At 44.2% G+C, this 27,524-nt stretch overlaps 1 protein-coding gene across 1 annotated transcript in view; it reads left to right on the top strand.

The window, feature by feature from the left end:
- The window catches only part of LOC126184458 (uncharacterized), a 195,342-nt gene that overhangs the window by 141,121 nt on the left and 26,697 nt on the right, over positions 1-27,524 (top strand). The window contains exon 4 of the mRNA XM_049926848.1: positions 9,022-9,313. Within this exon, the coding sequence (XP_049782805.1) occupies positions 9,022-9,313 (292 nt within the window). The remainder of the gene's footprint in view (positions 1-9,021; positions 9,314-27,524) is intronic.

The following is a 27,524-nucleotide window of genomic DNA, read 5'->3' as shown; positions in this document are numbered from 1 at the left end:
AAAGCCAATATGGTGCCTCTCAACTCCGCACCGAAGGGACATAGCGTGCATGTGACGTAGATGGCGTTCTGCCATCTCACTGGTCAACGCTCAAACGCACGTTCAGAATACCTGAAATGCTAGATATTGATCTGCACGTTCGGGAAGACTCCCCAACGTGCTATTCCACGCTATGACGTCAGAAACTCGGCACGCTAAACGCTCGATGTTCGGATGCACGGTCCCTGTGCTGGCTTTACAGACTGTTCTCTCTCAACCGAGACAGTATTTATTCACCTTCAAATACGTGATATAGAGCAGAGTCCAACACAACAATGCCCATGTCCACAACATGTTGAGAAAGGCGTTTTTGCAGTCACTTAACACAGTTTACACTGTTGATCTCGATGTTGTTGTCTTTGGATTGAGTTTTTGAATCTTAAATCAATTCTGCTCGTTCAGCTATCCATATTACACCACAAATACCCACCAAAATAACAGGCACGTTGGTTCATGTGGAGTCACACAATTTCGTCATGCTTCCTTCAACTCTTTACTGTGACGTGAGCATGAGCCAATGCCCAGTCGATCTTCATTATGTATATTTTACGTCCATTTTCATATTGACATAATGCACATACACATACAGCTCATCAAGTTAAAATATCACCAACGTACACCAATAAATGTCTTGAATTTTCACAAATGATAAACTTAAAACCCACGAATTTGACTAATCTCCAAAACTTCTTTATTACTTGTAAACTTGAACTTCTTTTTAATAGTGTGAAGAAGTTTATTAAGCGCATGAGATTTACATTTCTTTTGTTTAATTTACAATACTCCACGAAATTACAGCGAACAACTATTTTAGTGAATCCAAGCACTTCCATGTCGTTCCAGTGTGTACGACTTTGCCACATTCCCTTACGACACTCTCCACTCTGTCTAAATAACACCTACAGCTGTAGCAGCTATGTACACAAATTGATAGCCTCAAATTGGGAAGCTATTTTATATTGCCGGCTTCACTAAGGATATTTAGGGAAAATCACTTATGTGATGATACATTTATTATGTCTTCCAGTGGTAGGAATTAAATTAAACTAATAATATTTATTAATTAAAAATAATGCACAATCTGCAGTTTCAACAGCTAATTTAAGTTCAGTATTTGCAGTCAGTAAAAGAAAAAGATGTGCTAGCAGCAGGAAATTAAAATTCACTGCATTTATTTCTAATACAATGTGAAAAATCCATTCTGGACCACAACTAAACTGATACTGATTAGCCTTTACAAAATTACTAAATATCTTACTCTGAAGTGGTTATAACTACAAAAATTTTGCCCTTATACAATAATACTTAAAAACAATAATATCCACATTATATTAATAATAATCTATAGGTCTTTTACCAGGTGTTAGTTTAAGAGAAACTATGGTTGGCAGGTAGACTTTAATGAGATTACTTTAGTGTACGTCATTACCAGATGATGTGTCGAATGATTTGTGGCTTTCATGTCGTGTTAGTAAGTTGGTAGCCTCTCTGGGTGACAGGTACTGTCGGAGCGTGGCTGCGACAGGGCTGTACATACAGCAAAAGGCATGTCACGACGACTCTGAGTGCTTGCTATTGAGTACGCTCATCGCCTTGAGCAACATTCCAGCAGAGGCTGATTGTCAGTTACGGCATAACAACAAATTGCCCCACGGCAGGAGTATCTTGATATGATTGATCTCTGCCGGAATTTTGCAAAATTCTGCCCTGGGAATGTCCTTACTTTAGACTATCCATCGTGGAACCTTCATCCCACCAAACGTATTATACAGGGTGTCCCAGCTATCTTGTCCACCCAAAATATCTCTGGAACAATAAGAGCTATTGGAAAACGACTTTCACTGGTATCAATGTAGGACTGGGGCGATTACGGGCAGCATGGGGTTCACTCCTGAGCCTCAGGACGTGCGCTAGCAGCGCATGTCGGGTGTTTCAAGCGTCAACTTCGCGTCTCAATATCTCAGGATGTAATGGGAATATTGCGATGCAATCAACGCCATTGTGTATGTGCTTTGTCATGCTATGGATTGCTGAAGAAATAATATAGGAGGTCTATTTAAAAAAACATAAGTTTGTGTTAAAAAACACATATGCTTTCGTTTTAGAATGTTTCCAAATATGTACATTCATGGGCCTCAGCCCTACATTGATACCGGTGAAAGTCGTTTTCCAATAGCTCTTATTGTTCCAGAGATATTTTGGGTGGACAAGATAGCTGGGACACCCTGTATGTTAGCAGCTTTCGTTTCTCTTCAGCAACACCCTCCTGTCACGCTCAGAAAAAAAAAAAATCACACGTACAAATGCATTTATATTTGCGTAACAATTCTCCCTGTAAATCATTTAAGAGTAATGCTTTAACACTTTACTCTCCGAAAATTTATAGATTGTGTTCTGCTGTGCCGTACTACTTATGGTCTTTAGTCAAACGTCAGATCCATCCACTGTGCGCAATTGCCGGTGATCCTGTGATCTGGAGACCAACGAGTGGAGGACCACCCTGCAATTACCACAGTGTTCAGGAAAGTGGCCTGGGAATCATTCTCTGGAAATATGCTTTTTTCCCTTGTTATGTGGCCTCATTTTCGACAGAAAACCACACATTCCTTTCCTAAGCCTTCCGTAACGGAATAGCGAGGCCTTTCTGTTCATCGTCTTTCTAGAACTTAAGGTAGCTGTATACGACTATTCTGCTCTTAGAAGATATAACTTGCGACGATTTATTAGGGGTGTCTCTAAGGCACTTTACTGCTGAAAAGTCTGCAGCACTTGGTCAACCGATTAGCGTCACTGGATCCCGGGCTCAATTCCTGGCTGCCTCGAAGATTTTCTTCGCTCGCGGACTGGACATTTGTGTTGTCCTAATCGTTTCATTTCCTCTTCATCAAAAGCACATGACAGGGTTTTAAACTGATTCCATGTTTCTAGATTTCACACCGTACCTCAGAAGCAGCTTGTAATCAAATTGTGTGTTTATGGAATTCCGTCTCAGTTATGCGACTATATCCGTGTTTTCCTGTCAGAGAGCCCACTGTTCGAAGTAACTTACGGGAAGTCATCGAGTAAAACAGAAGTGATTTCTGGCGATCCCCAAGGCAGTGTTACAGTCCCTCAGCTGTTCGTTATCTACACTCCTGGAAATGGAAAAAAGAACACATTGACACCGGTGTGTCAGACCCACCATACTTGCTCCGGACACTGCGAGAGGGCTGTACAAGCAATGATCACACGCACGGCACAGCGGACACACCAGGAACCGCGGTGTTGGCCGTCGAATAGCGCTAGCTGCGCAGCATTTGTGCACCGCCGCCGTCAGTGTCAGCCAGTTTGCCGTGGCATACGGAGCTCCATCGCAGTCTTTAACACTGGAAGCATGCCGCGACAGCGTGGACGTGAACCGTATGTGCAGTTGACGGACTTTGAGCGAGGGCGTATAGTGGGCGTGCGGGAGGCCGGGTGGACGTACCGCCGAATTGCTCAACACGTGGGGCGTGAGGTCTCCACAGTACATCAATGTTGTCGCCAGTGGTCGGCGGAAGGTGCGCGTGCCCGTCGACCTGGGACCGGACCGCAGCGACGCACGGATGCACGCCAAGACCGTAGGATCCTACGCAGTGCCGTAGGGGACCGCACCGCCACTTCCCAGCAAATTAGGGACACTGTTGCTCCTGGGGTATCGGCGAGGACCATTCGCAACCGTCTCCATGAAGCTGGGCTACGGTCCCGCACACCGTTAGGCCGTCTTCCACTCACGCCCCAACATCGTGCAGCCCGCCTCCAGTGGTGTCGCGACAGGCGTGAATGGAGGGACGAATGGAGACGTGTCGTCTTCAGCGATGAGAGTCGCTTCTGCCTTGGTGCCAATGATGGTCGTATGCGTGTTTGGCGCCGTGCAGGTGAGCGCCACAATCAGGACTGCATACGACCGAGGCACACAGAGCCAACACCCGGCATCATGGTGTGGGGAGCGATCTCCTACACTGGCCGTACACCACTGGTGATCGTCGAGGGGACACTGAATAGTGCACGGTACATCCAAACCGTCATCGAACCCATCGTTCTACCATTCCTAGACCGGCAAGGGAACTTGCTGTTCCAACAGGACAATGCACGTCCGCATGTATCCCGTTCCACCCAACGTGCTCTAGAAGGTGTAAGTCAACTACCCTTGCCAGCAAGATCTCCGGATCTGTCCCCCATTGAGCATGTTTGGGACTGGATGAAGCGTCGTCTCACGCGGTCTGCACGTCCAGCACGAACGCTGGTCCAACTGAGGCGCCAGGTGGAAATGACATGGCAAGCCGTTCCACAGGACTACATCCAGCATCTCTACGATCGTCTCCATGGGAGAATAGCAGCCTGCATTGCTGCGAAAGGTGGATATACACTGTACTAGTGCCGACATTGTGCATGCTCTGTTGCCTGTGTCTATGTGCCTGTGGTTCTGTCAGTGTGATCATTTGATGTATCTGACCCCAAGAATGTGTCAATAAAGTTTCCCCTTCCTGGGACAATGAATTCACGGTGTTCTTATTTCAATTTCCAGGAGTGTATATAAACGATTTAAGAGATAATCGGAGCAGCCGTTTAGGTTTTTTGCCAATGATGCTATCGTTTATCGTCTAGTAAATTCGTCAGAAGATCAAAACCAATTGGAAAACGTTTTAGATAATCTATTTGTTTGGTGCGAAAATTGGCAGTTGACCCTAAACAATGAAAAGTGTGAGGCCATACACGTGAGTGCTAGAAGGTATCAGTCAAACTTCAGTTACACGATAAAGTAATGAAAGGCCGTAAATTCAACTAAATACCAAGACATTACAATTACAGACAGCTTAAAGTCGAAAGAACGCACAGAGAATGTCGTGGGATAGACGAACAAAAGAATGCGTTTTATTGGTAGAACACTTAGTAGATGCAACAGATCTAGTAACGAGACTGCCTACACTACTCTTATCCGTCCCCTTTTGGAGTACTGTTGCTCGGTGTGGGATGCATAGCAGATAGGTTTAATGGAGTACATCGAGACAGTTCAAAGAAGAGTAGCACGTTTTGTGTTATCGATAAATAGGGGAGAGAGATGTCACTTATATGATACAGGATTTGGGGCAGAAATCCGTAAAACAAAGGCTTTTTCGTTGCGGCGGGAGCCTCTCACGAAATTTCCAACACCAACTGTCTCTTCTGAATGTGGAAATTTTTGTTGACGCCGACGTACATTGGGAGAAACGATCATCATAAAAAAATAAGGGAATCAGAGTTCGCACGGAAAAATTTTGGTGTTCATGAGAGACATATTAGAGAATGTGGTTCGATGAACCAACTGCCAGGCACGCAAGTGTGATTTGCAGAGTAGCCATGTAGCTAGAGATGTAGATGTGTGGGGATTTGTAGGACTCCCCTTGGTACGTCAGGGGTGCACTACAAAAGAAGCAGCCACTTGGGTAGCAGAGTACTTGTGGAGTGCACAGGAGGCCTTTTTAGGCTAGACGGTAATTTGAGATACTCTGATGAACACACGCCGGTAGATACGCAGCAAGGGAAGTCAGATGGCGTTCAGCATAATGACACTTCGACTGTCAAAATTTTATCAGTAAACTGTCAAAGTATTCGTAACAAAATTCCCGAATTTACTGTCCTCCAGGAAAGTTCTCGAGCTCAAATTTTTCTTGGGACCGAGAGCTGGCTGAGATATTTAGCGAGTCATAGAACGTATATCGAAATGACAAATTAGAGGCCATAGGAGGAGTAGTGTTCATTGCAGTTGATAAAAATATTGTCTCTAATGAGATCGTAGTTGAGTGTAACAGTGAAGTTATCTGGTCGCTTGTAGTAGATGTAGGTGAAACCATCCTAATTGCTGGAGGCTTTTACCAGCCACCCGATTCCATTGTGACAGTTCCATAGTTATTCAAAGAAAGTCTAAGGCTAGTAGCGCGTAAATACCCAGATCGTGCAATACTAGTTGGAGGCGACGTTAACCTATCGAGTATAGACTGGGGTGTCTATGGACTCACTGCGGTGGGTAAAGACAGGCAGTCATGCGAATCACTTTTGAACACGTTTTCTGAAACCTGTCTTGAGCAGCTAGCTCCGCAGCCCCCACGCAAAGAAATATCTTAGACCTTCTAGGTACAAACATACCGGACCTTATCGACAATGTCAGCATAGAAACGGGGATTAGCGACCATGATGTCATTATAGCAACTACGATTACGCGAGTTAATAAATGAGTCAAGAAGGCTAAGAGAGTCTTCCTGCTAGACAGAGCAGATAAGCAGTTTCTAGCATCTCACCTAGACAGTGAACTGACATCACTTAGTTCCAGTAAGATGAATGTAGAGAAATTATGGGCAAAGTTTAAGCAGATTGTAAATCGTCGTATGGAGAGTTGTGTGCCTACTAAATGGATAAAGAATGGGAAAGATCCACCATGGTTTAATAACGAAATTCGGAAGATGCTAAGGAAGCAGAGGTTGTTCCACTCTCTTTTCAAAAGACAACAAGCAAATGTTAATAGAGATTAGTGCACCTATGAGAAGATCTATGTGCGAAGCGTATGACTACCACCGTCCCACCATAGCAAAACGTCTGACACAGAACCCTAGAAATTTCTGGTCATATGTAAAATCGCTAACCGGTTCTAAGGCTTCCAATCAGTCCCTTATTGACCGCTCTGGTGTGGCTCTGTAAGACAGGAAAACGAAAGCCGAAGTTTTAAATTTCACCTTCAAGAAATCGTTCACATAGGAAAGTCGCGCTAACATAGCGTCATTTTACCATCAGACAGACTCCCATATGAATGACATAGCAATAAGCATTAATGGCGTGGAGAAACAACCGGAAGATTGAAAGCAAATAAATCACCAGGTCCGGACAGAATCCCAGATCGGTTTCGTAACAGGTACTCTATGGCACTGGCCTCTTACCTAGCCTGCGTTAGTCGTGAATCTTTCGTCCAGCACAGAGTCACAAGTGACTGGAAAAAAGCTCAGGCGACTCCAGTATACAAAGAAAAAGAACGGACCCGCAAAATTACAGACCAATGTCCCTTCGATTTTTGCAGAATCCTTGAACGTATTCTCAGTTCGTGATAGACTGCGAACTATGTCTGAAGGGCAACAGGCTGATTCCATTATTCTAGATTTCCGAAAAGCATTTGACACGGTACCCCACTACAGACTGTTAACGAAGGTAGGAGCATATGGAATAAGTTCACAGATATGTGAGTGGCTCGAAGACTTGTGAAATAATAGAACCCAGTATGTTGTCCTCGACAGCGAGTGTTCATCAGAGACAAGGGTATCGTCAGGAGTGCCCCAGGGAACTGTGATAGGAGCGCTGTTGTTTCTGTACGCATAAATGATCGGGCGGACAGGATGGGCATCAATGCTGTTTGCTGATGATGCTGTGGTGTACGGTGAGGTGTCGAAGTTGAGTGACTGTAGGAAGATACAAGACGCCTTAGACAATATTTGTAGTTGGTGAGAAGAATGGCAGATAGCTCTAAATGTGGAAAAATTAAGTTAGTGCGGATGAGTTGGAAGAACAAACCTGTAAAAAAAATGGCTCTGAGCACTGTGGGACTTAACTTCTAAGGACATCAGTCCCCTAGAACTTAGAACTACTTAACCCTGCCCGCATCTCGTGGTCGTGCGGTAGCGTTCTCGCTTCCCACGCCCGGGTTCCCGGGTTCGATTCCCGGCGGGGTCAGGGATTTTCTCTGCCTCGTGGTGGCTGGGTGTTGTGTGCTGTCCTTAGGTTAGTTAGGTTTAAGTAGTTCTAAGTTCTAGGGGACTTATGACCACAGCAGTTGAGTCCCATAGTGCTCAGAGCCATTTGAACTTAACCCTAACTACCGTAAGGACATCACACACATCCATGCCCAAGGCAGGATTCGAACCTGCGACGTAGCGGCCGCGCGGTTCCAGACTGTAGCGCCTAGAACCGCTCGGCCACCCCTGCCGGCTACGAAATGGAGCCAGCATGTGAGAATTGTGGTAGGCAAATCGAATGGTCCGCTTAGTTTTATTGGAAGAACGTTAGGAAAGAGTTTATCACCTGTAAAGGGGACCGCATGTAGAACGCTGGTGCGACCTATTCTTGAGTACCGCTCGAGTGTTTGGGGTCCGTGTCATGGCGGACTGAAGGAAGACATCGTAGCATTTCAGAGGCGGGCTTCAGGAACTCAAATGGGAATCCCCAGAGGGAAGGCGGCGTTCTTTTCGAGAAACACTATGGAGAAAATTTTAGAGAACCGGTATTTGAAGCTGACTGCAGATCGATTCTACACGTAAGGACCACGAAGATAAGATACGAGAAATTAGGACTCATACCGAGGCATATAGCACTCCGTCGTCAGGCCACGAGTGGCCTACCGGGACCGTCCGACCGCCGTGTCACCCTCAGAGGAGGATGCGGATAGGAGGGGCGTGGGGTCAGCACACCGCTCTCCCGGCCGTAAGATGGTATTCTTGACCGAAGCCACTACTATTCGGTCGAGTAGCTTCTCAATTGGCATCACGAGGCTGAGTGCACCTCGAAAAATGGCAACAGCGCGTGGCGGCTGGATGGTCACTCACACAAGCGCCGGCCATGCCCAACAGCGTGATCTCACGGGAACTGGTGTATCCACTGCGGCAAGGACCGGGGCATATAGGCAGTCGTTTTTCCCTCACTTTGTTTGCGAGTTGAACAAGAAAGGAAATAAATACTAGTGGTACAGGATACCATCTGCCACGCACTGTACGGTAGCTTACGGAGTATCTGTGTAGTTGTAGAAATGACGTCAAATAGAAGGACTTGCATCACGGAACCGAGCTATCCTGGACGGGATCTCCAGGCCAATGCTAGGGTAGGCTATGTGATTTTCTTTTCCCTCTGAGATGTTGACAGCTCGCGCGTTAATCCGGTATTGTTATAAGTGTGTATAGTTGAATTACAACTACCATAAACTAAACATCTCCTCTATTTCGCCAACAGGGGCGGAGATTGCATCAACGGAACGCTGGTGAACGCGGACGAGGTGCCGCAACCGACGATGAATTTCAGCGTGCTGTGGAAGTTGGCCAACGGCCCACGGCCTGCTGACCCAGACCAACTTGTGGCGCCCGCACAGGAGAACATCACGATCTTCAACCGGTCGCGCCTCTTCATCAACCTTGAGGCTTGCGTCAACACGCTGCAGGGCGAGTGTCGCGCCTTCGCCGATTCGCACGGCCAGGATGGACGCAACAGCACCGCACCTTCACGCTTCCCATGCTACTACGACAAGGTGCGTATACCATCCACTAACACCCTGCCTACGTAACGGGCGCTCTTTCGGGCCATCAGTATTAAACGCAATGCTAAGATCATCGACGATAGCATCAACAAAAGACGGACCATGAGTCCTCCAGTTAACTTAGGTCCGCTTAGTAACCACATAACATACGTGGGTCATTATTATTCAGAAATAAGCTACATAAATTAAGAATATATCAAAAGTACCATTGCACGGATTTAAACTGAGGTGACAAATGTCATGGGATACCTCCTAATATTGTGTCGGATCTCCTATATCCCGGCTTAGTGGACTAACTCGACGTTGCATAGACTCAGCAAATCGGTGGAAATCCCCTGCAGAAACACTGAGTCATGTTGCTGATATAGCCGTCCATAGTTGCGAAAGTGTTTCCGGTGCATGATTTTGTTCACGAACTGATCTCTCGATAGCTGGCCATGTAATTCGCTCGAACCGTCCAGAATATCCTTCAAACCAAATGCGAACCCCGTGACATGACGCATTTGTCCATAAAAATTCCATCTTTGTTTGGGAACATAAAGTCCATGAATGGCTGAAAATTGTCTCCAAGTAGCCAAACATAACCATTTCTAGTCAATGATCCGTTCCGGAGGACCAGTCCATTCCATTTAACACAGCCCATACCATTACAGAGCCACTACCGGCTTGTACAGTGCCTTGTTGACAACTTGAATCCATGGCTTCGTGGGACTGAACCTCGCTTGAACCCTACGATCAGCTCCTAACAACTGAAATCGGGACTCACCTGACAAAGCCACGTTCTTCCAGTTGTCTAAGGGTCCAATCGATGTGGTCACGAAGGCGCTGCAGACTATGTCACACTGTTCTCAAATGCACTCGCGTTGGTTGTGTGATGCCTTAGCCCAATAACGCCAAATTTCGCCGCACTGGCGTGATGGATACGTTCGTAGTTTGTGATTTCTGTGGTTATTTCACGCGGTGTTGCTTGTTTGTTACCACTGACAAATCTACACAAACATCACTGCTCTCGATCGTTAAGTGAAGGCCATCGGCCACTGTGTTGTCGGTGGTGAGAAATAATACCTGAAATTCGGTATTCTCGACACACCCTTGACGCTGTGGATCTCGGAATTCCCTAACGACTTCCGAAATTCGGTAGCCCATGCGTCTAGCCGCCACTACTATTCCGCGTTCAAAGTCTGTTAGTTCTCCTCGTGCGGGGATGATCACGTCGGAAACCTTTTCACATGGATCACCTCCGCCAATGCACTGCTCTTTCATATCTCGAGTACGCGATACTACTACCATCTATATATCTGCATCCCATGACTTGTCACCTCAGTGAATGGCATCCTTACGAGAGACTCCGCACGTAATCAAGTAGAATGAAGATACCGAAAAGGGTATTGGAGTAACATCTGCCAAATATACACAAGAACGATCCATGTGACGGCTGCGTAGCTTCTTCCTTGTTGTGGCCTCAGTCCAAAAACTGGTCTGTTGCAGCCCTGCACGCTAGTCTATTCTGTGCGAGCCGCTACACCTCTGCATAACTACTGCAACCGACATGCATTTGCACTTGCTAACTGTATTCTAGCCTTCGTCTCCCTCTACAGTTTTTATCCGCCACACTTCGTTTTGTTGCCAAATTATCTATCCCTTAATATGTCCGATCATCCGAAGCCTTCTTTTAGTCAAGCTGAATTTCTTTTTTAGCTATTTCAATTCAATACCTAGTCGTTAGTTATTCGATTCACCCACTCAGTGTTCAACATTCCTCTACAGCAAAACATTTCCAAAGCTTCAGTTCTCTTCTTGTCTCAACTGTTTATCGTCCAGCTTCCCACCTCCGTTCAAAGCTCTAATCGAACCAAATATTTTCGGAAAAGATATCCTTATAGTTGACTTACATTACTGGACATTAAAATTGCTACACCAAGAAGAAATGCAGATGATAAACGGATATTCACTGGACAAATATATTCTACTAGAACTGGCATGTGATTACATTTTCACACAATTTGGGTGCATAGATCCTGGGAAATCAGTACCCAGAACAACCACCTCTGGCCGTAATAACGGCCTTGATACGCCTGGATATTGAGTCAAACAGAGCTTGGATGGCGTATACAGGTACAACTGCCCATGCAGCTTCAACACGATACCATAGTTCAACAAGAGTAGTGACTGGCGTATTGTGACGAACCAGTTGCTCGGCCACCATTGACCAGACGATTTCAATTGGTGAGAGATCTGGAGAACGTGATGGCTAGGGCAGCAGTCAAACATTTTCTGTATCCAGAGAGGCCCGTACAGGACCTGCAACATGCGGTCGTGCATTATCCTGCTGAAATGTAGGGTTTCGCAGGGATCGAATGAAGGATAGAGCCACGGGTCGTAACACATCTGAAATGTAACTTCCACTGTTCAAAGTGCCTTCAATGCGAACAAGAGGTGACCGATACGTGTAACCAATGGCACCCCATACATCACGCCAGGTGATACGCCAGTATGGCGATGACAAATACACTCTTCCAATGTGCGTTCACCGCGATGACGCCAAACACGGATGCGACCATCACGATGCTGTAAACAGAACCTGGATTCATCCGAAAAAATGACGTTTTGCTATTCGTGCACCCAGGTTCATCGTTGAGTACACCATCGCAGGCACTCCTGTCTGTGATGCAGCGTCAAGGGTAACCGCAGCCATGGTCTCCGAGCTCATAGTCCATGCTGCTGCAAACGTCGTCGAACTGTTCGTGCAGATGGTTGTTGTCTTGCAAACGTCCCCATCTGTTGACTCAGGGATCGAGACGTGGCTGCACGATCCGTTACAGCCATGCGGATAAGATGCCTGTCATCCCGACTACTAGTGATACGAGTCCGTTGGGATCCAGCACGGCGTTCCGTATTACCCTCCTGAACCCACTGCTTCCATATTCTGCTAACAGTCATTGGATCTGGACCAACGCGATCTGCAATGTCGCGATTGGATAAACCGCAATCGCGATAGGCTACAATCAGACCTTTATCGAAGTCGGAAACGTGATGATACGCATTTATCCTCCTTACACGAGGCATCACAACAACATTTCACGAGGCAACGCCGGTCAACTGCTATTTGTGTTTGAGAAATCGGTTGGAAAGTTTCCTCATGTCAGCACGTTGTAGGTGTCGCCACCGGCGCCAACCTTGTGTGAATGGTCTGAAAAGCTAATCATTTGCATATCACAGCATCTTCTTCCTGTCCGTTATATTTCGTGTCTGTAGCACGTCATCTTCGTGGTGTAGCAAATTTGATGGCCAGTAGTGTAATACTGGATTGAAACAAATTTCTCTTTTTCAGAAAAGCTTTTCTTACTATTGCCACTCTACCAGGCAAAATCGCCGTGAGCATTGCGTCAACCACCCCACCGACGCACCAAGCTGGTTTGGTAAGACACCATATCCTGCTGGGTGAAAAAGTCCGTAACTGCCCGCTACACATCCTCGAGCGAAAGGAATCATGCCCTCTCCAAGGCCTTTTTTAAGGAACTGAAAGCGAGATAATTACTTGGGTACAGATCAGACTATAGGGTGGTTGCTGTGCTCGAGTGGTTGTCAGTTGAGTTGGCGTAACTTCTGTGTAACGACATTTGCGATAAGGGGACGTGCGTTATTATGAAGCAGCAGCACCCATTTCACAACGGTGGTTTTCGACACATGCTGCTCCATAAACATTCTTCGTTCTCCGGTATATGTCTACCGGTCTTTGTACATCGGCTGCCAAGGAAAGAGTAACAGCAAGTTGGTCTTCTTTGAACACATTTGGTAATAACTTCGCCATAGTTCACGTTTCTGCGTTTACTGCATGCACTTCGGAAAGACACCAGTGCCAAACTAATCCCTTGCCTACATGTGCGTGTTATACCCGCATCGGAGTCACGCTACGTTGCACATACACAAAAGCAACGCATTGAAACTGGAGCATCTTGATCGCCCCTTGTATTTTTCTATCAGAGTAGCAAAACTCATGCATTACGTTTAATGTCTCATTTCCTAATCTAATTCCATGAACATCACCTGATTTAATTCTGCTGCATTCTATTATCTCTGTTTTACTTTTATTGATGTTCATCTTATAAACTCTTCTCAAAACAGTATCCATTCCGGTCACTGATCTTCCAAGTCCTTTGCCGTCTCTTACAGAGTTACAGTCTCATCGTCAAATCTAAAACATTTTATTTCTTCTCTGTGAACATTAATTCTCTTCCCAGATTTCTCCTTGATTTCTTTAGCTGCTTAAGACACGGTACGAAGTAGTTAATGAAACAGTTCCCATTGGCGATTGCTTTTCAACATCAGACAACGAAGTAGCCTTTATTATGAACGTTGCACCACGGCATTCTCCAACCCTCACACCTTTGCTAAGATGAAGCTCAACTACAGAAGCAGACGCGCAAAAAGTTTGCAATCTTAAACAGAACCTCCCCGAGTACTAGCGAATTCACGAGCATATTTGGTCCTATGGACGTATGTATGCGGTGGTAAAGCACGACAGCAACACTTGTCTGGCGACAAATTTTAAATATTACTGCCAGATACTTCACATACCTCGAAGAAGAGCAGCTGAAGCGCAACCTGCAGTACAAGACACACAATAGGAACCATTTCTAGAACTATCTAAACGTAAAACTATCAATCACATGACTTACCCATGAGTCTTGGTGCACTTCAAATGGAGAACAACTACAAGAAAAGTGAGAAGGTGTAAGACACACAGTTTTGAAAAACCTTTTTTATTTTTGTACCGTTTCTTTTTCTTTAAACTAGAGGAAGCTTTATCGAAGAGGACAACTTCCACAGAACAGCAGTAGAGGACAGAGAGCTATAAGTGTTTTTATTTTTTAATTGTTTCAGATTTTCGACTTTGTCCTAATTTTTTTTTTGCGTGGGAAATTCCAGGAAGAGGTGTACAAACATCCGTACACAATTAAAAAAAGAAAAAAAACCACTATGAGGGAATTATACGTATAGGACGGAAATCGGTAGATGTGATGTTCATGCACAGAGGAACAAGTTATTACAATTCCATACAAATTGGGTGACTTGTTCTCAGATAACTGGCGCAGTTTAGAGCGGCTACGATGTGTTTGGTGCACAATACGGCAATCCTCTTGTGTTGGTTACGTGAGGTCGACTGGAATGTTGACGACGAAAATGCCTGCCCTCACATTCGCATCACTGGACCAATGTCACATCCGAATACCAAGAAATATGGATATTGCACTATTGGATCAGCAAGCCAAATAGAGAACCACAATGAGGTCCTTAACATATTCTGTCAGGTGCTGATAACGCTGTCCCATACGAGTCCGCGGCATCTCCATGTCCTTCGCAGAGATCACTCAACATTTTTCGCTGTTCACGCCGCCTATATACTCAATCATGCATGCCAACAAAACTAAACCCGAACAACACTAATGTGCTATATTGACTGTTCTGCCTGCCACAGGGAATTGCAGCTCCAAACATTTACACACCCATCAAAAGTTAAGCTGATGGCAGACCATTTCTTCTGGGTGCTTCACTTTCTTCTTTCATACACAGTATTTCGAGCTCCAGGTACTAATCATAATCATTTTCTTGTGCCTCTGTCCCTCATTGGGATAGGATCGGCATGGTTATTAATTGGTGTGGCATGGTTAATTTAAGGGGTGACTGGTTGCCCTTCATGTCACCACCCTGTTACCTCCCCCCCCCCTCCCCCTCCCCTGGGATGGAATATGTGTGCCCCAACTGTCTACATGTGAAAGTGACCGAAAGTTTTCTAAATTCTTGCGAATCGTGTAACTGAGGCGGGAATTGTGTACCAGCCTGGTATTCACCTAGCTGGATGTGGAAAACCGCCTAAAAACCACATCCAGGCTGGCCAGCACACTGACCCTCGTCGTAAATCCCCCAGGTGTATTCGATCCAGGGCCAGCGCACCTCTCTGTCCTAGAGGCAACGCATTAACACGCACAGTTATCCAGGCAGGTTTTGGATGCGCTTTATCCAATATATTTTATTATCTGATTGTTCGAGCTTTGAGTGAATTCAGTATCCTGTGAGCAGTTTGTACAGTTCGAAATGCGTTGAAAATAGGTTTGAAAGAGTAATGTCGTGATTGGTACTTATATTAATAAACGTTTATACGTTTTCCGTATCTACAGCAGATTTTGTTTAGATGTGCAGGGTATTTCAGAATTCCTATTACAGGCTTCCACGGGTTGTACAGGGGACTTTGTACATAATGGTTTGATGAGGAAACATACCCAGAAATGTACCCAAAAAAATGTTCAAATGTGTGTGAAATCTTATGGGACTTAACTGCTAAGGTCATCAGTCCCTAAGCTTACACACTACTTAATCTAAATTATCCTAAGGATAAACACACACACACCCATGCCCGAGGGAGGACTCGAACCTCCGCCGGGACCAGCCGCACAGTCCATGACTGCAGCGCCCTAGACCGCTCGGCTAATCCCCCGCGGCTGAAATGTACCGTTTGGATATAAATTAAGTTTGAAGGTACGATCGTTTTCAAATCTCTCGGTTAACAATACGGTACGTAATGGTAGGACTGCCCAACTAAGAAGGTTGAATGTGATTCACCATGGAGACGCATCAGGCTTTGTGGATTGTGTGAGCAGATACACCTGGTGCAACGAACGGTAGGGTCGCTATACGGAGAAGCTCCTGAAGAGCAGACAATTCAGACTTCATTGTCTCCTATGTGTGCGTACCTTGAAGTGGGACATTGGAAAGTTAACCGATCCTCAAATTGATTTTACATCCGAATCATTCATTTCCGGCCATAGGCTCCTACAACTCCTAAAAACCTGTAATGGGAAATGTGGAACACCCTGTATAATACAGACTTCCAACTATGGAGCATGCTAGAGGCTACTTATCTGAGCTGTTACAGCACAGATATTAGTTCTACAGTCACGTTCAGAGGGATGGGCAGTGTCAAGTATTGCTTCCTGGCCGTATAGCGTTACTTATCAGCCCAGCTCAAACGATAGAACCGAATAAAAATACAGAGATGTGTCTGTTCTACAACCCATCAAGGTAATTTATCGGTAAAACTCTGCAGTTGTATATAATCAATGTCTGAAATTTAGTTAAGACTACAGAAGCACAAGTAGTTGAAGAAACAATATCGCGTAACAGACAGTTATCACCAGCGTGTTCACATAAGTGATAAAGGAGATATATTTGGCAAGAAACTAAATATTTGTTTGGAACTATGTATGTTAACATACGCAGTACTTATAGAATCCTGTTCCCCAGAATAGAACATCATGTGTTATCGCACATTCCTCCCGTGTTTGTCATCGAATGGCAGATGTGGAGCTTCAATGAAGTCAACGTTTTCGGTACACCCACATTCGAGCAGGTCAATACTTTGCTACAGCCTGTAACATTCCACAGTGTTTAATCAGGTCACTGAAACACCATATTTGCAGTTCGATTACGAATAAGGGAAAAACATACTACACTTACAACACAGTAACTCAGCAAATATTGCATGTTTTGAAGTATCTTGTTTCGTACATTTCTTACAGTTCGGTAACCATAATCTAGTTGTCATACAGCTCAACGCTTAGGTAGGTTGAGAGGGTCTTCCACCCCTCTGACACTGCATGCAAGTACACCTCCCCCTCCACCTTGCCCTACTGCTCCTTCCCTCCCTCCCTCCCTCCTCCTCTCTCTCTCTCTCACACACACACACACACACATACACATACACACACACACACACACACACACACACACACACACACACACACAAACACACACTTTCTCTCTCTCTACGGTTTAACGTCCCATCAACAATGACGTCGTTAGAGAAGAAGCACAAGCTCGGATTGGGGAAGGAAATCGGCCATGCTCTTTCAGAAGGACCGTCCCGCTTTAGCGATTTAGAGTTATGATGGAAATGACAAATCTGTATGGCTGCACGGTAATTTGAACCACCACCCGCCGGGATATGTGCTATCATTACTCCATCTCCCTGGGCCCAGTTCCAAGTGGTGCGCGTCATTACTTTGCAGTTGAAACTGGGTAAAACATAGCTAAAAACTTGTTCGGCGAAAGATGCGACAATTTACTTTCAACGTCATTGAAATTAACGATTATGAGACGTATAAATGACTGACAGAATCAAAGGTAAAGTACAGGCTTTCAAATTTTATAAGTTGAGAAAATTCAAAATATGATAACGACACACGGCACAACGCGATGCCCAGGGCAGTGGAATTCTAATACATATCATCACAGAAGAAAAGGGGAAGTTTTCACAGAAAGTATTCCGTTAAGGAAATTGGTAAATGTGCTGTTAGTAAGTAGTTTCTGCGATACTATGAATTCTACAAGTGCGTGCTGAAAAGTAATGCCTCGGAATTTTTTTTTTTTTTTTTTTTTTTTTTTAGAAAACTCTTTAAGCTTTTACAGTACTCTGCCGCTAGAGGGCTCCGAATTGTAGCGTGTATAACATGGTGGTTTGTAACGTAACGTAACAATCCCAGACCACACAGAATGCTGCGACATCTGCAACAATCTGACACCTTGAAGCGGTGTAAGCACAGGTGAGGTTGTGGCTCCGTCAACAAAGTCAAACATTCTGCAGAGACGGTATCAACAAACTGGTCTCTCGTTGGCAGAAATGTGTTCGTTGCCCGAGTGATTATGTTAAGAAATAAATATGTAGACAAGAAGAATAAAGAAGTAGAATGTTAATAACGTTTGTTTTATTTAAAATGCTTTTTAGAGTTTTCACATAAAAATTCTAAGGCATTGCTTAACAGCACACCTTCGTATAAATAAGTACCAGATCTATGAAAAATACACAGTTATTGCCGGATATAATGTACTTCGACGGTAGAAATGAAGCTCTCAAAATATGTTTGCCTAAAGGATTCATTTTTCTAAGGGTCCAGAATAAATAACTATCTCATGCAAAGGATCAAACACGGATTCAAAGGGAACATGCTACATTGTTGCTAACCAAATAAGAAACATTGGAATTCTGATAGCCAGTGATGCATCTAGAAAAGATGTGGATTCTGACACATTACGCTTTGACTGAATATTTAAAAAAGAGACTAGGATGTTTAATCGCCACTAGACATCCAGCTCTCCACTTGCAAGTACATTTGCGTATCCTGTTGCTACCAATGTCCTTTTTCTATTGGGTGAATATTTCATAAAGCGCAAATAAATTTTAGAAACAGATGTAACTCCAGTCTCCCTGCTTCAACGCAGAGCGAAGTGGCGAGGTTTTAACACCCTGGACTCATATTCGCAAGGACGGTGGCTCAAATTCTCATCCAGCTATCAAGATTTGCGTTTACCATGATTTCCCTAAATTGCTTAAGGCAAATGGCGAGATGGTTCCTCTGAAAACGATAGGATTTTCCTACCGATTCTTCCCAAATCCGTGCTTGTAGTGCGTGTTCAATTACCTCGATGTTGACGCGATTTAAACTTTGACCTTCCTGTCGATTTTATAGTAACATTTTTGACGCATACGTTTTCGGTTGTTCTCAGCAATCCACACTTTGTGTAAATGATCTGCTCCATTGCCGTGTTCCGACGCTTCTATCGTTAAAGCAAGAGCAAAAGTTTCCTTGGATTAAACGTGGCTAGACAAGGGGTTGATTACAGATAATTTTTTAGTATGAGAAACGTATTCGGAAATTCCTCTACGAGACGTCGCTGTAAGCAGACATCTCCCTAATCTATTTTATCTAGGTATTGGGTTGAAGATATAATGGCTATTTATACCACTGGAAGGGGAATTGATAAATATCTACTTGAGACCGAGCGTTTACTGTGGATTTAAAATCGCCACCTACTATGAATGATACACTGTCTTGCATATTATGGCAAAAGGGATGACCTACTGGCTCGCTGAAATAAAATTGACGACTCGCGCTTGCAGTCGGTCCCGCTCCTTACATCAGGTCATCTCGAAAGGAAAACCCAATTGATCTCGATCTATAGAAACGTGGTATTATGCTACCAAAGATTTCATCGTGTGTTGAGCTTGGAAATTACTAGTACAATGTAACCAGTTTCTGAACAAACATTGTAAGCTTTCAAAAAGATCTACGACTGAACTGCTTTCATAAATCGGTTTCCCTGTGTTGTGAATTTTGAATTTTAGCAGAGACAAGGCTTCTAAATCAAATGTATTGGATTCCTTAGAATTTTCTGTGGCAAACAATGTCAACTTTCCTCCCACATTCATGTTGGCATTTGAGACGACAATGTGCCCTATTAGGGAAATAACTTGTCCACTGTCCGTAATAAACCTACACTGTGTCAGTAACAATGTTGGTAAACGTGCGTTCATTAACAATAAAGACAGAGGTGTCTAGCTGAATTTCACATCCGTGTTCTAGACTGCTAACGTAAACATTAATTTGCCGAGGGCTGCTGTTTCATGGTTATGGACAGCAACTACGGCGTTTACTTCAAAGTTCCGGCATATGAATACAATGGGGACGTAAAACCGGGCTACAGCGGAAACTTTGTGAGTAATAATATTGGGCAGTACTTACTCTAATGACACATTTGGTACTTTTAACGTCTGAGGCTGAACCTCTGTCTCAGACACTCCACAAGTCATGACGTCACGAACGACAGGGTTCGATTATGACTCTCTACACTTTGCTCAACCTCTACAGCTACATAGATACTCCACAAGCCACCGAAAGGTGAGTGGTGGAGGGTACCTTGTACCATCACTTGTCATTTCCCCCTCTTGTTGCACTAGCAAATACAGCGAGGGAAAAACGACTGTCTGTACGCCTCAGTATGAGCTCTAATTTCTCGTATCTTATCTTCGTGATCCCCACGCACGATGTATGTTGGCGGCAACAGAGTCGCTCGGCAGTCAGCTTCAAATGCCGGTTCCCTAAATTTCCTCAGTAATGTTCCCCGAAAAGAACGCTACTTTCCCTCCAGAGATTCCCAATTGAGATCCCGAAGTATCTCCGTAACACTTACGTTTCTTTCGAACCTACCTCCTCTTAATTTGCTTCGATGTCCTCCTTCAATCTGACCCGGTACAGATCACAAACACTCGATCAGTACTCTAGAATAGGTCGAACCAGCATCATATATGCGGCCTCCTTTACAGGTGAGCCACTTTTTCCTAAAATTCTCCCAATACACCGAAGTCGACCATTTGCCTTCCCTACTACAGTTTTCACATGCTCGTTCCATCTCATACCGCTTTGCAACGTTACGCCCAGATATGTAAACGACTCGACTGCGCCAAGCTTAACTTCTTCTGAACAGATCTCGGAAGATCCTAATGGTAGTGACCGACCGCCGTGTCATCCTCACCCTATAGGGGTCACTGCATACGGATATGGAGTTCAGCACACCCCGCTTCCGGCCGTTTTCAGTTTTCGTGATCAGAGCCGCTACTTCTCAGTCAAGTAGCTCATCCGTTTGCCTCACAAGGGCTGAATGCACCCCGCTTGCCAACAACGCTCGGCAGACCGTACGTTCACCCATCCAAGCGCTAGCCAAGCCCGACAGCGCTTAACATTGGGAATCTGACGAGAACCGGTGTTATCACTACGACAAGGCCGTTGGCGATTGACCGTGTGAGTGTGGATACTATTAATACTGTATTCGAACATAACATGTTTGTTCTTTCCACTCATCCGTATTAACTTACAACGAACCTGATAACGTCAAATAACGCATTTTAGTGTGCTTTTTTACAATATTGCATGGACAGGTAAAAAGACAAGGCCTTGGACAACACAAGATATATTGAATTTAATTAATGATAGGAAAACATGTAAAAATGCAGCAAATGAAGCAGGGGAAAAGGAATACAAAGGTCTAAAACTGTGATTGATAGGAGGTGCAAAATAGCTAAGCAGGAATGGCTAGAGGACAAATGCAAGTATTTAGATGCATATATCTCTGGGGGAAAGACAGATACCGCCTACAGGAAAATGAAAAAGGTCTTTGGAAGAAAGAGAAGCACCTGTATCAGTATCAAGAGCTCTGATGGGAAACCAGTCCCAAGCAAAAAAGGGAAACCTGAAAGTTGGCAGGAGTATATAGAGGCTCTATACAAGGGAGGTGAACTTGAATGCAGTATTAAGAACTGGAATGGAACGTAGATGAAGATGAGATGGGCTCTATGATACCGTGAGAAGAATTTGATTGAGGGATGAAAGACCCGTCGAAACAAAACCCCGGAAGTAAACGACATTCCGTCAGAACTGCTGATAGCCTTGGGAGAGCCAGCAATGATAAAACTCTTCCATCTAGTGTGCAAGATGTATGAGAGAGGCGAAAAAGTCTCAGACTTCAAGAACAATATAAAATTGTAATTCCTAAAAAGCAGGTGCTGACAGGCGTGGATATTACCGCGCTATCAGTTTAATAAGCCCTGGCTGCAAAATACTGACGCAAATTCTATACAGAAGAAGAATGGAGAAACTAGCAGAAGGCAACCTGGGAGGATCGGTTTGGATTTCAGAGAAATGTAGGAACACGCGAGGCGATACTAATCCCACTACTTCTCTTAGAAAGTGTTCAAAAAATCAAATGGCTCTGAGCACTATGGGACTCAACTTCTGAGGTCATTAGTCCCCTAGAACTTAGAACTAGTTAAACCTAACTAACCTAAGGACATCACACACATCCATGCCCGACGCAGGATTCGAACCTGCGACCGTAGCGGTCTCGCGGTTCGAGACTGCAGCGCCAGAACCGCACGGCCACTTCGGCCGGCTTAGAAAGTGTGTTAAGGGTTGTAGTATTTGTATACTTACGAGAAAGTTTTTGACAGTGTTGACTGGAGTACTCTCTTTGAAATTCTGGAGGTAGCAGAAGTCAAATGCAGGGAGCGAAAGGCTATTTTCAACTTGGACAAAAACCAGGTGACAGTTATAAGAGGCAAGAGGCATGAAAGGAGAGCAGTGGTTGATAAGGGAGTGAGACAGGGTTGTAGCTTATCGCCGTATATTGAGCAAGCAGTAAAGGTAACCAAACAAAAATTTGGAGTAGTAATTAAAGCTCAGGTAGAAGAAATAACTTTGATATTTGCCGATGACATTGCAATTCTGTCAGAGACCTTGGAAGAGCAGTTGAACGGAATGGACAGCGTGTTGAAGCGAGGATATAATATGAAAATCAACAAAAGCAAAACGAGAATAATTAAATGTAGGCGAACCAAATCGGAATGATGCTGAGGAATTAGATCAGGAAACGATACACTTAAAGTAATCGATGAGTTTTGTTATTTGGGCAGCAAAATAACTGACGATGGTCAAAGTAGAGAAGGTATAAAATGTGGACTAGCAGTGGCAAGAAAAGCGTGTCTGAAGAAGAGAAATTTGTTAACACTGAATGTAGGTTTAAGTGTTAGGAAGTATTTTCTGTAAGTATTTGTACTGAGTGTAGACTTGGACGGAAATGAAACATTTAGACAAGAAGAGAATAAAAGCTTTTGAAACGCGGTGCTACAGAAGAATGGTGTAGATTACAGGGGTAGATCACGTAATTAATGAGGAGATATTGAATAGAACTGAGGACAAAAGACATTTGTGTGTCAACCTGACTAGAAGAAGGGAGCAGTTGGTAGAACGCATTCTCAGACTTCAAAGGATCATCAATTTGGTACTGCATGGAAGAGTGGAGGGTAAAAATTTATTTATTTATGCATTTATTTTACCTGGCAAGATTAGGGCCTTCAGGCCCTCTCTTACATCTAACCAGGCATACTCAGATTCAACAAATTTCAGTTTCTACAGAACATTAAGGACATATAACATGTTATACAGTATTAATGTTACAGAAAAAATTAGAGATTATAAAAGCACTACAATGATAATTATAACAATCAAAAAGTAATTATAATAATCAAGAATAATAATAATAGTAATGACTATGTATAGGAAAGTGAACATATTTTTCTTTTATGAATGTCAGTCCTATTGCTAGTTGGGAATTTTCTCGTTATATTCTTGCAGCTTGTGAGTTATTCTCATCAAGCAGAGACATAAGACGATAGAATGGGGTGAAAGAGATATAGAAAAGGTAGATAAGTTAGAGGAGGAGGAATAGAATGGTAAAATTCGAAGCTATGATGGAGAGGAGAAAGAAAAAGATGAGAGGGGCACGACAATGGTGGCTATACCGTCCCTAATATGTAAGTCTTGAGTTCCCTCTTGAATGTTAAGTGGTTCTGGATAAGACGCAGATCACAGGGGAGCGCGTTCCATAGTCGTATGGCTGAGATGGAGAATGACACAGAGAAAGATTTTGTGTTATGTAAAGGTACAGCCAAAATGCTAGATGTATCCGATCTGGTATTGCGGTTGTGGAATGATGATAGGTGTTTAATGTGAGAAGATAAGTATTGGGGGCACCAGTGGCTAAGAAATCGATGAAGTAAGCACATCGTGTGGAGATCGCGTGCCTTATGTGGGCGTATCCAACCTAGCTGGGAGTATGAAGGACTGATATGATCATACAACCGTATATTGCATACGTATCTAACGCAAGCATTCATCACTAGCTCGAGGCATCTCGAATTTTCACTATTTGTGCCGTGTTGAACTACATCACAGTAGTAAAGATTAGGCAAGACTAATGTTTGGACTAGTTTTTGTTTAACATGGGTTGGAAATATTTTTCTAAATTTTTGAATTGCATGTAGGGAGGAGAGCGATTTCCGGCAAGCTGTGACTGTTTGTTCTTCCCAGTTTAGGTGTTCATCCAAGATTATTCCAAGGTCTTTTACTGTTTTTTGGTATGGTAGTTGGGTACGATTGAGGAGTATTTGAGGGACTGTTTCGCGAAAGTACCGACTGATTAACTTTGGATGAGATATAAGTATGACCTGGGATTTCTTGGGGTTTAGTTTCAGACCTAGGTTCTGTGCCCATCGAGAAACAGAGCAAAGATCTGCGTTCATACTCGCTACTGCGTCAGCAATGTTCTTGGGGCTTGCACTTATGTACAGTTGGATGTCGTCGGCATATAGATGGTAGTTGCAGGAGTGAATCACTGAAGAAATATCATTAATGTACAGTGAGAAGAGTAATGGACCGAGGACGGAGCCTTGGGGAACTCCAGAGCGCACGTTTTTCCATGATGACTTTTCCGACCCACAAATGACTTGTTGACTTCTGTTTTTGAGGTAGCTGTCGAACCAGTGTATAGCGCTGTTTGAGAAATTCAGCTGTTTCATTTTAATTAGTAATATATCAAAGTCAACTGTATCAAAAGCCTTGCTAAAGTCAAGCAGTGTTAGGATGGTAGCTTCGCGTCTGTCCATAGCATGTTTAATGTCATCAGTTACTTTGATTAAAAATCGTAGTGGAACATAAATAGATGAATACAGTTAGCAGATTCAGAAGAATGTAGGTTGCAGTAGTTATTCGGCGATGAGAGGCTTGTACAGGGTAGAGTAGCATGTAGATCTGCATCAGACCAGTCTTTGGACTGAAGACCACAACAACAACGATGTATGAATTATAACCTGGCTGCTGCTAAATACGTTTATGCACCATACGAGCTTGATAGTGTGGTAAATATATCTTTGCTCGGAATACTACTATTGTCTGCCAGTTAATTAAGATTTTAAATCAAATCGTAATTTGTCTGTTATGAGACAGCACCTAGGAACGTTGCAAGCTACGAACAAATATATTACCTGCCTGAAAACGCAGGCTCAGTCGACGCTGATGTAGCGTCGCAGCCCTCATTTTGCGTATCAGGCACTGGAAATGGCAGCAAAGCTGAAATTTCGTTGGTAAACTGCACTCGCTGCTGCAGATTTTGGTTTAATATCTGCTGCCGTTATTGCTGATTCTGGTGTAGTTCTATTCAGACAGTTTTCGATTTTGCTCTTGTTGCTATTGGTAATGTCTCTCTTGTTCTACAGGTTGCTCTTGCTCCAGCAGTTTGATATTTGCGGAATGCATCCTGGACTTTGAGTCCATTAACTGAAATTAACGCACACGTGTTGGAACTATCACTAAACAAGCTTCGACGCCACGTGGATACTTTCGTGCTTGTACAAACACGAGTTAATTAAAACTTCACGGTAGAAGCTCCAGAGCAGCGGACACAGTCGCATGCAGTGACACGCCTAAAGTAGCACAGCACTTGTGAGCTAAAGGGAAAGTTACAAGCAAACCACTGAATGCACAAAAGCGAGCACGAAGAATAATATGTGAAGTTCACCCACGAGCGCCATATAGGTACCTCTGGGAGGCGCTAGATACTTCAGTTACGCCGACACAATACATATATTCGCTAATGAAATTCGTCATAGATAATCAATCACAGTTTGAGAAGAACAGTGATGTCCGTACCTGCAACACTAGAGGGAAAAATGACCTTTATTACCAGTTAATAAAGCTATCATCAATGGCTCAGTAAGGAGTTCAGTAAGAGCAACAAAAACCTTTGATCATTTTACCAGTAGCATAAAATGCTTGACAGGTAGCAAAGTAGGTTTTAAATCTAACTTAAAACCATTTCTCCTGGAGAACTCCGTCGATTCGATCGACGAATTTGTACTTAAGAACTGATGGACAGTAAGAAAAAAAATTCCTTAATGTTGACACTAACCATGTATACATGTCCTGTAAACTGACTCGTTCCACATCATTTCCATAAAAGGATCGTTCAAAGGATCTGTGGAACACGTAGCTAACTAATTCTAGTGTATGAGCATTCAAAGCTAGACCAGAGGTCCAACGCCAGAATCACAAGTAAATAACTGAAGAGCAGTCGAAGCACATGCAGTGATATGAAGTAGTTTCATAGCGGGAAGGTGTTGATGATAATGACATTCACGATAACTACTTCACTCACTGTAGGCTGCAGAGGCACCGCCTCTACCTGCAGACCATGGCCAGAAACGCTGTCCAGGAGGCGTGGCGGTAGCTGCAGTTGTGGGGGCTCCTCGTGTTTTGCACTGGTTGCACTATCAGTGATGTGAGAACAGCTGCGAGCTCTTCTGTATCACGCTTTGATAAGACTATCCAACCTGTAGTAGTCGATTTGGTGCAGTCGTGACCAGTTGCTGCATCACAACGCACAGACAGTGGCAAATTCATCGTTATTGTCCATCACAGCATTAGCTTTGAGATGATGGAGTACTGGACTCTGCCCGCATCTCGTGGTCGTGCGGTAGCGTTCTCGCTTCCCACGCCCGGGTTCCCGGGTCGATTCCCGGCGAGGTCAGGGATTTTCTCTGCCTCGTGATGGCTGGGTGTTGTGTGCTGTCCTTAGGTTAGTTAGGTTTAAGTAGTTCTAAGTTCTAGGGGACTTATGACCACAGCAGTTGAGTCCCATAGTGCTCAGAGCCATTTGAACCATTTTTAGTACTGGACTCTGGCGACCAGTGACGGTCGCTCCAGGCAAGTATTTTGCCAGTTCCTACTGTATCTCTCTGAGCTGTCAGGAGATCGTCAGGTAATTCAGGGACATTTGGCTCTTGATACCCCAAAGGCTAAGGGGCTATCCACAGCTGGCTGGCACTTGATGTTATGTAGAGCTGCCCAAATACTCCATATTAAGATGTGGCACTCATCACTCCACCAGGGAACAGATTATCCTCACAAATGTCCTTGAGACTATGGGCTAGATGCTTTGGCGCAATGGTGAATAGCGTTGCTAAAATAGTCTACCCATTCCGGGGTGCTACATTGACGTTAAAATAAGGACGATTGAGTACGCAGCATCCTGTTAGCTGTGATCAGTGTCCATTTCAGCAGCTCTCGTCTGATTGCTGTTCGAAATGCCTACGGAATGAAGATCGGAAAGTGGTCACTGCAGTGCAGATTATCCACCATTCCCCACTAAGTGGTTCAGAGGGCTGGAGCTGTTGCCTCTATGTTTCCAGGATGGACTGGAGTGAAGCGCGGTGGTAAGGATCTGTCGAACACCTGAAGGCGCTAAAGAGAAATTGTTGACAGAATACACATTTATTATTCATGACAACAGTTGTTTTCCTTCATGGCTGCCAGTGGCCGTGTAAGCAGAAGCGCGTACTCACTGCCCCACGACATCACTGTCAACCAGCCACAATTCGGTCGGTGTTATTTGCACTGCCTCTGGCGGCTGCACCCAAGGAAGATGGCCAACAGCTCTGTACAAGGTGACCGTAGTCGTGGAGTATTATGCCATGACCCCT

Source organism: Schistocerca cancellata, chromosome 4, assembly GCF_023864275.1.
Source record: "Schistocerca cancellata isolate TAMUIC-IGC-003103 chromosome 4, iqSchCanc2.1, whole genome shotgun sequence".
Taxonomy (NCBI): domain Eukaryota; kingdom Metazoa; phylum Arthropoda; class Insecta; order Orthoptera; family Acrididae; genus Schistocerca; species Schistocerca cancellata.
Note: the sequence above shows the minus strand (reverse complement) of the source record. Positions and strands in the feature narration are given on the sequence as shown.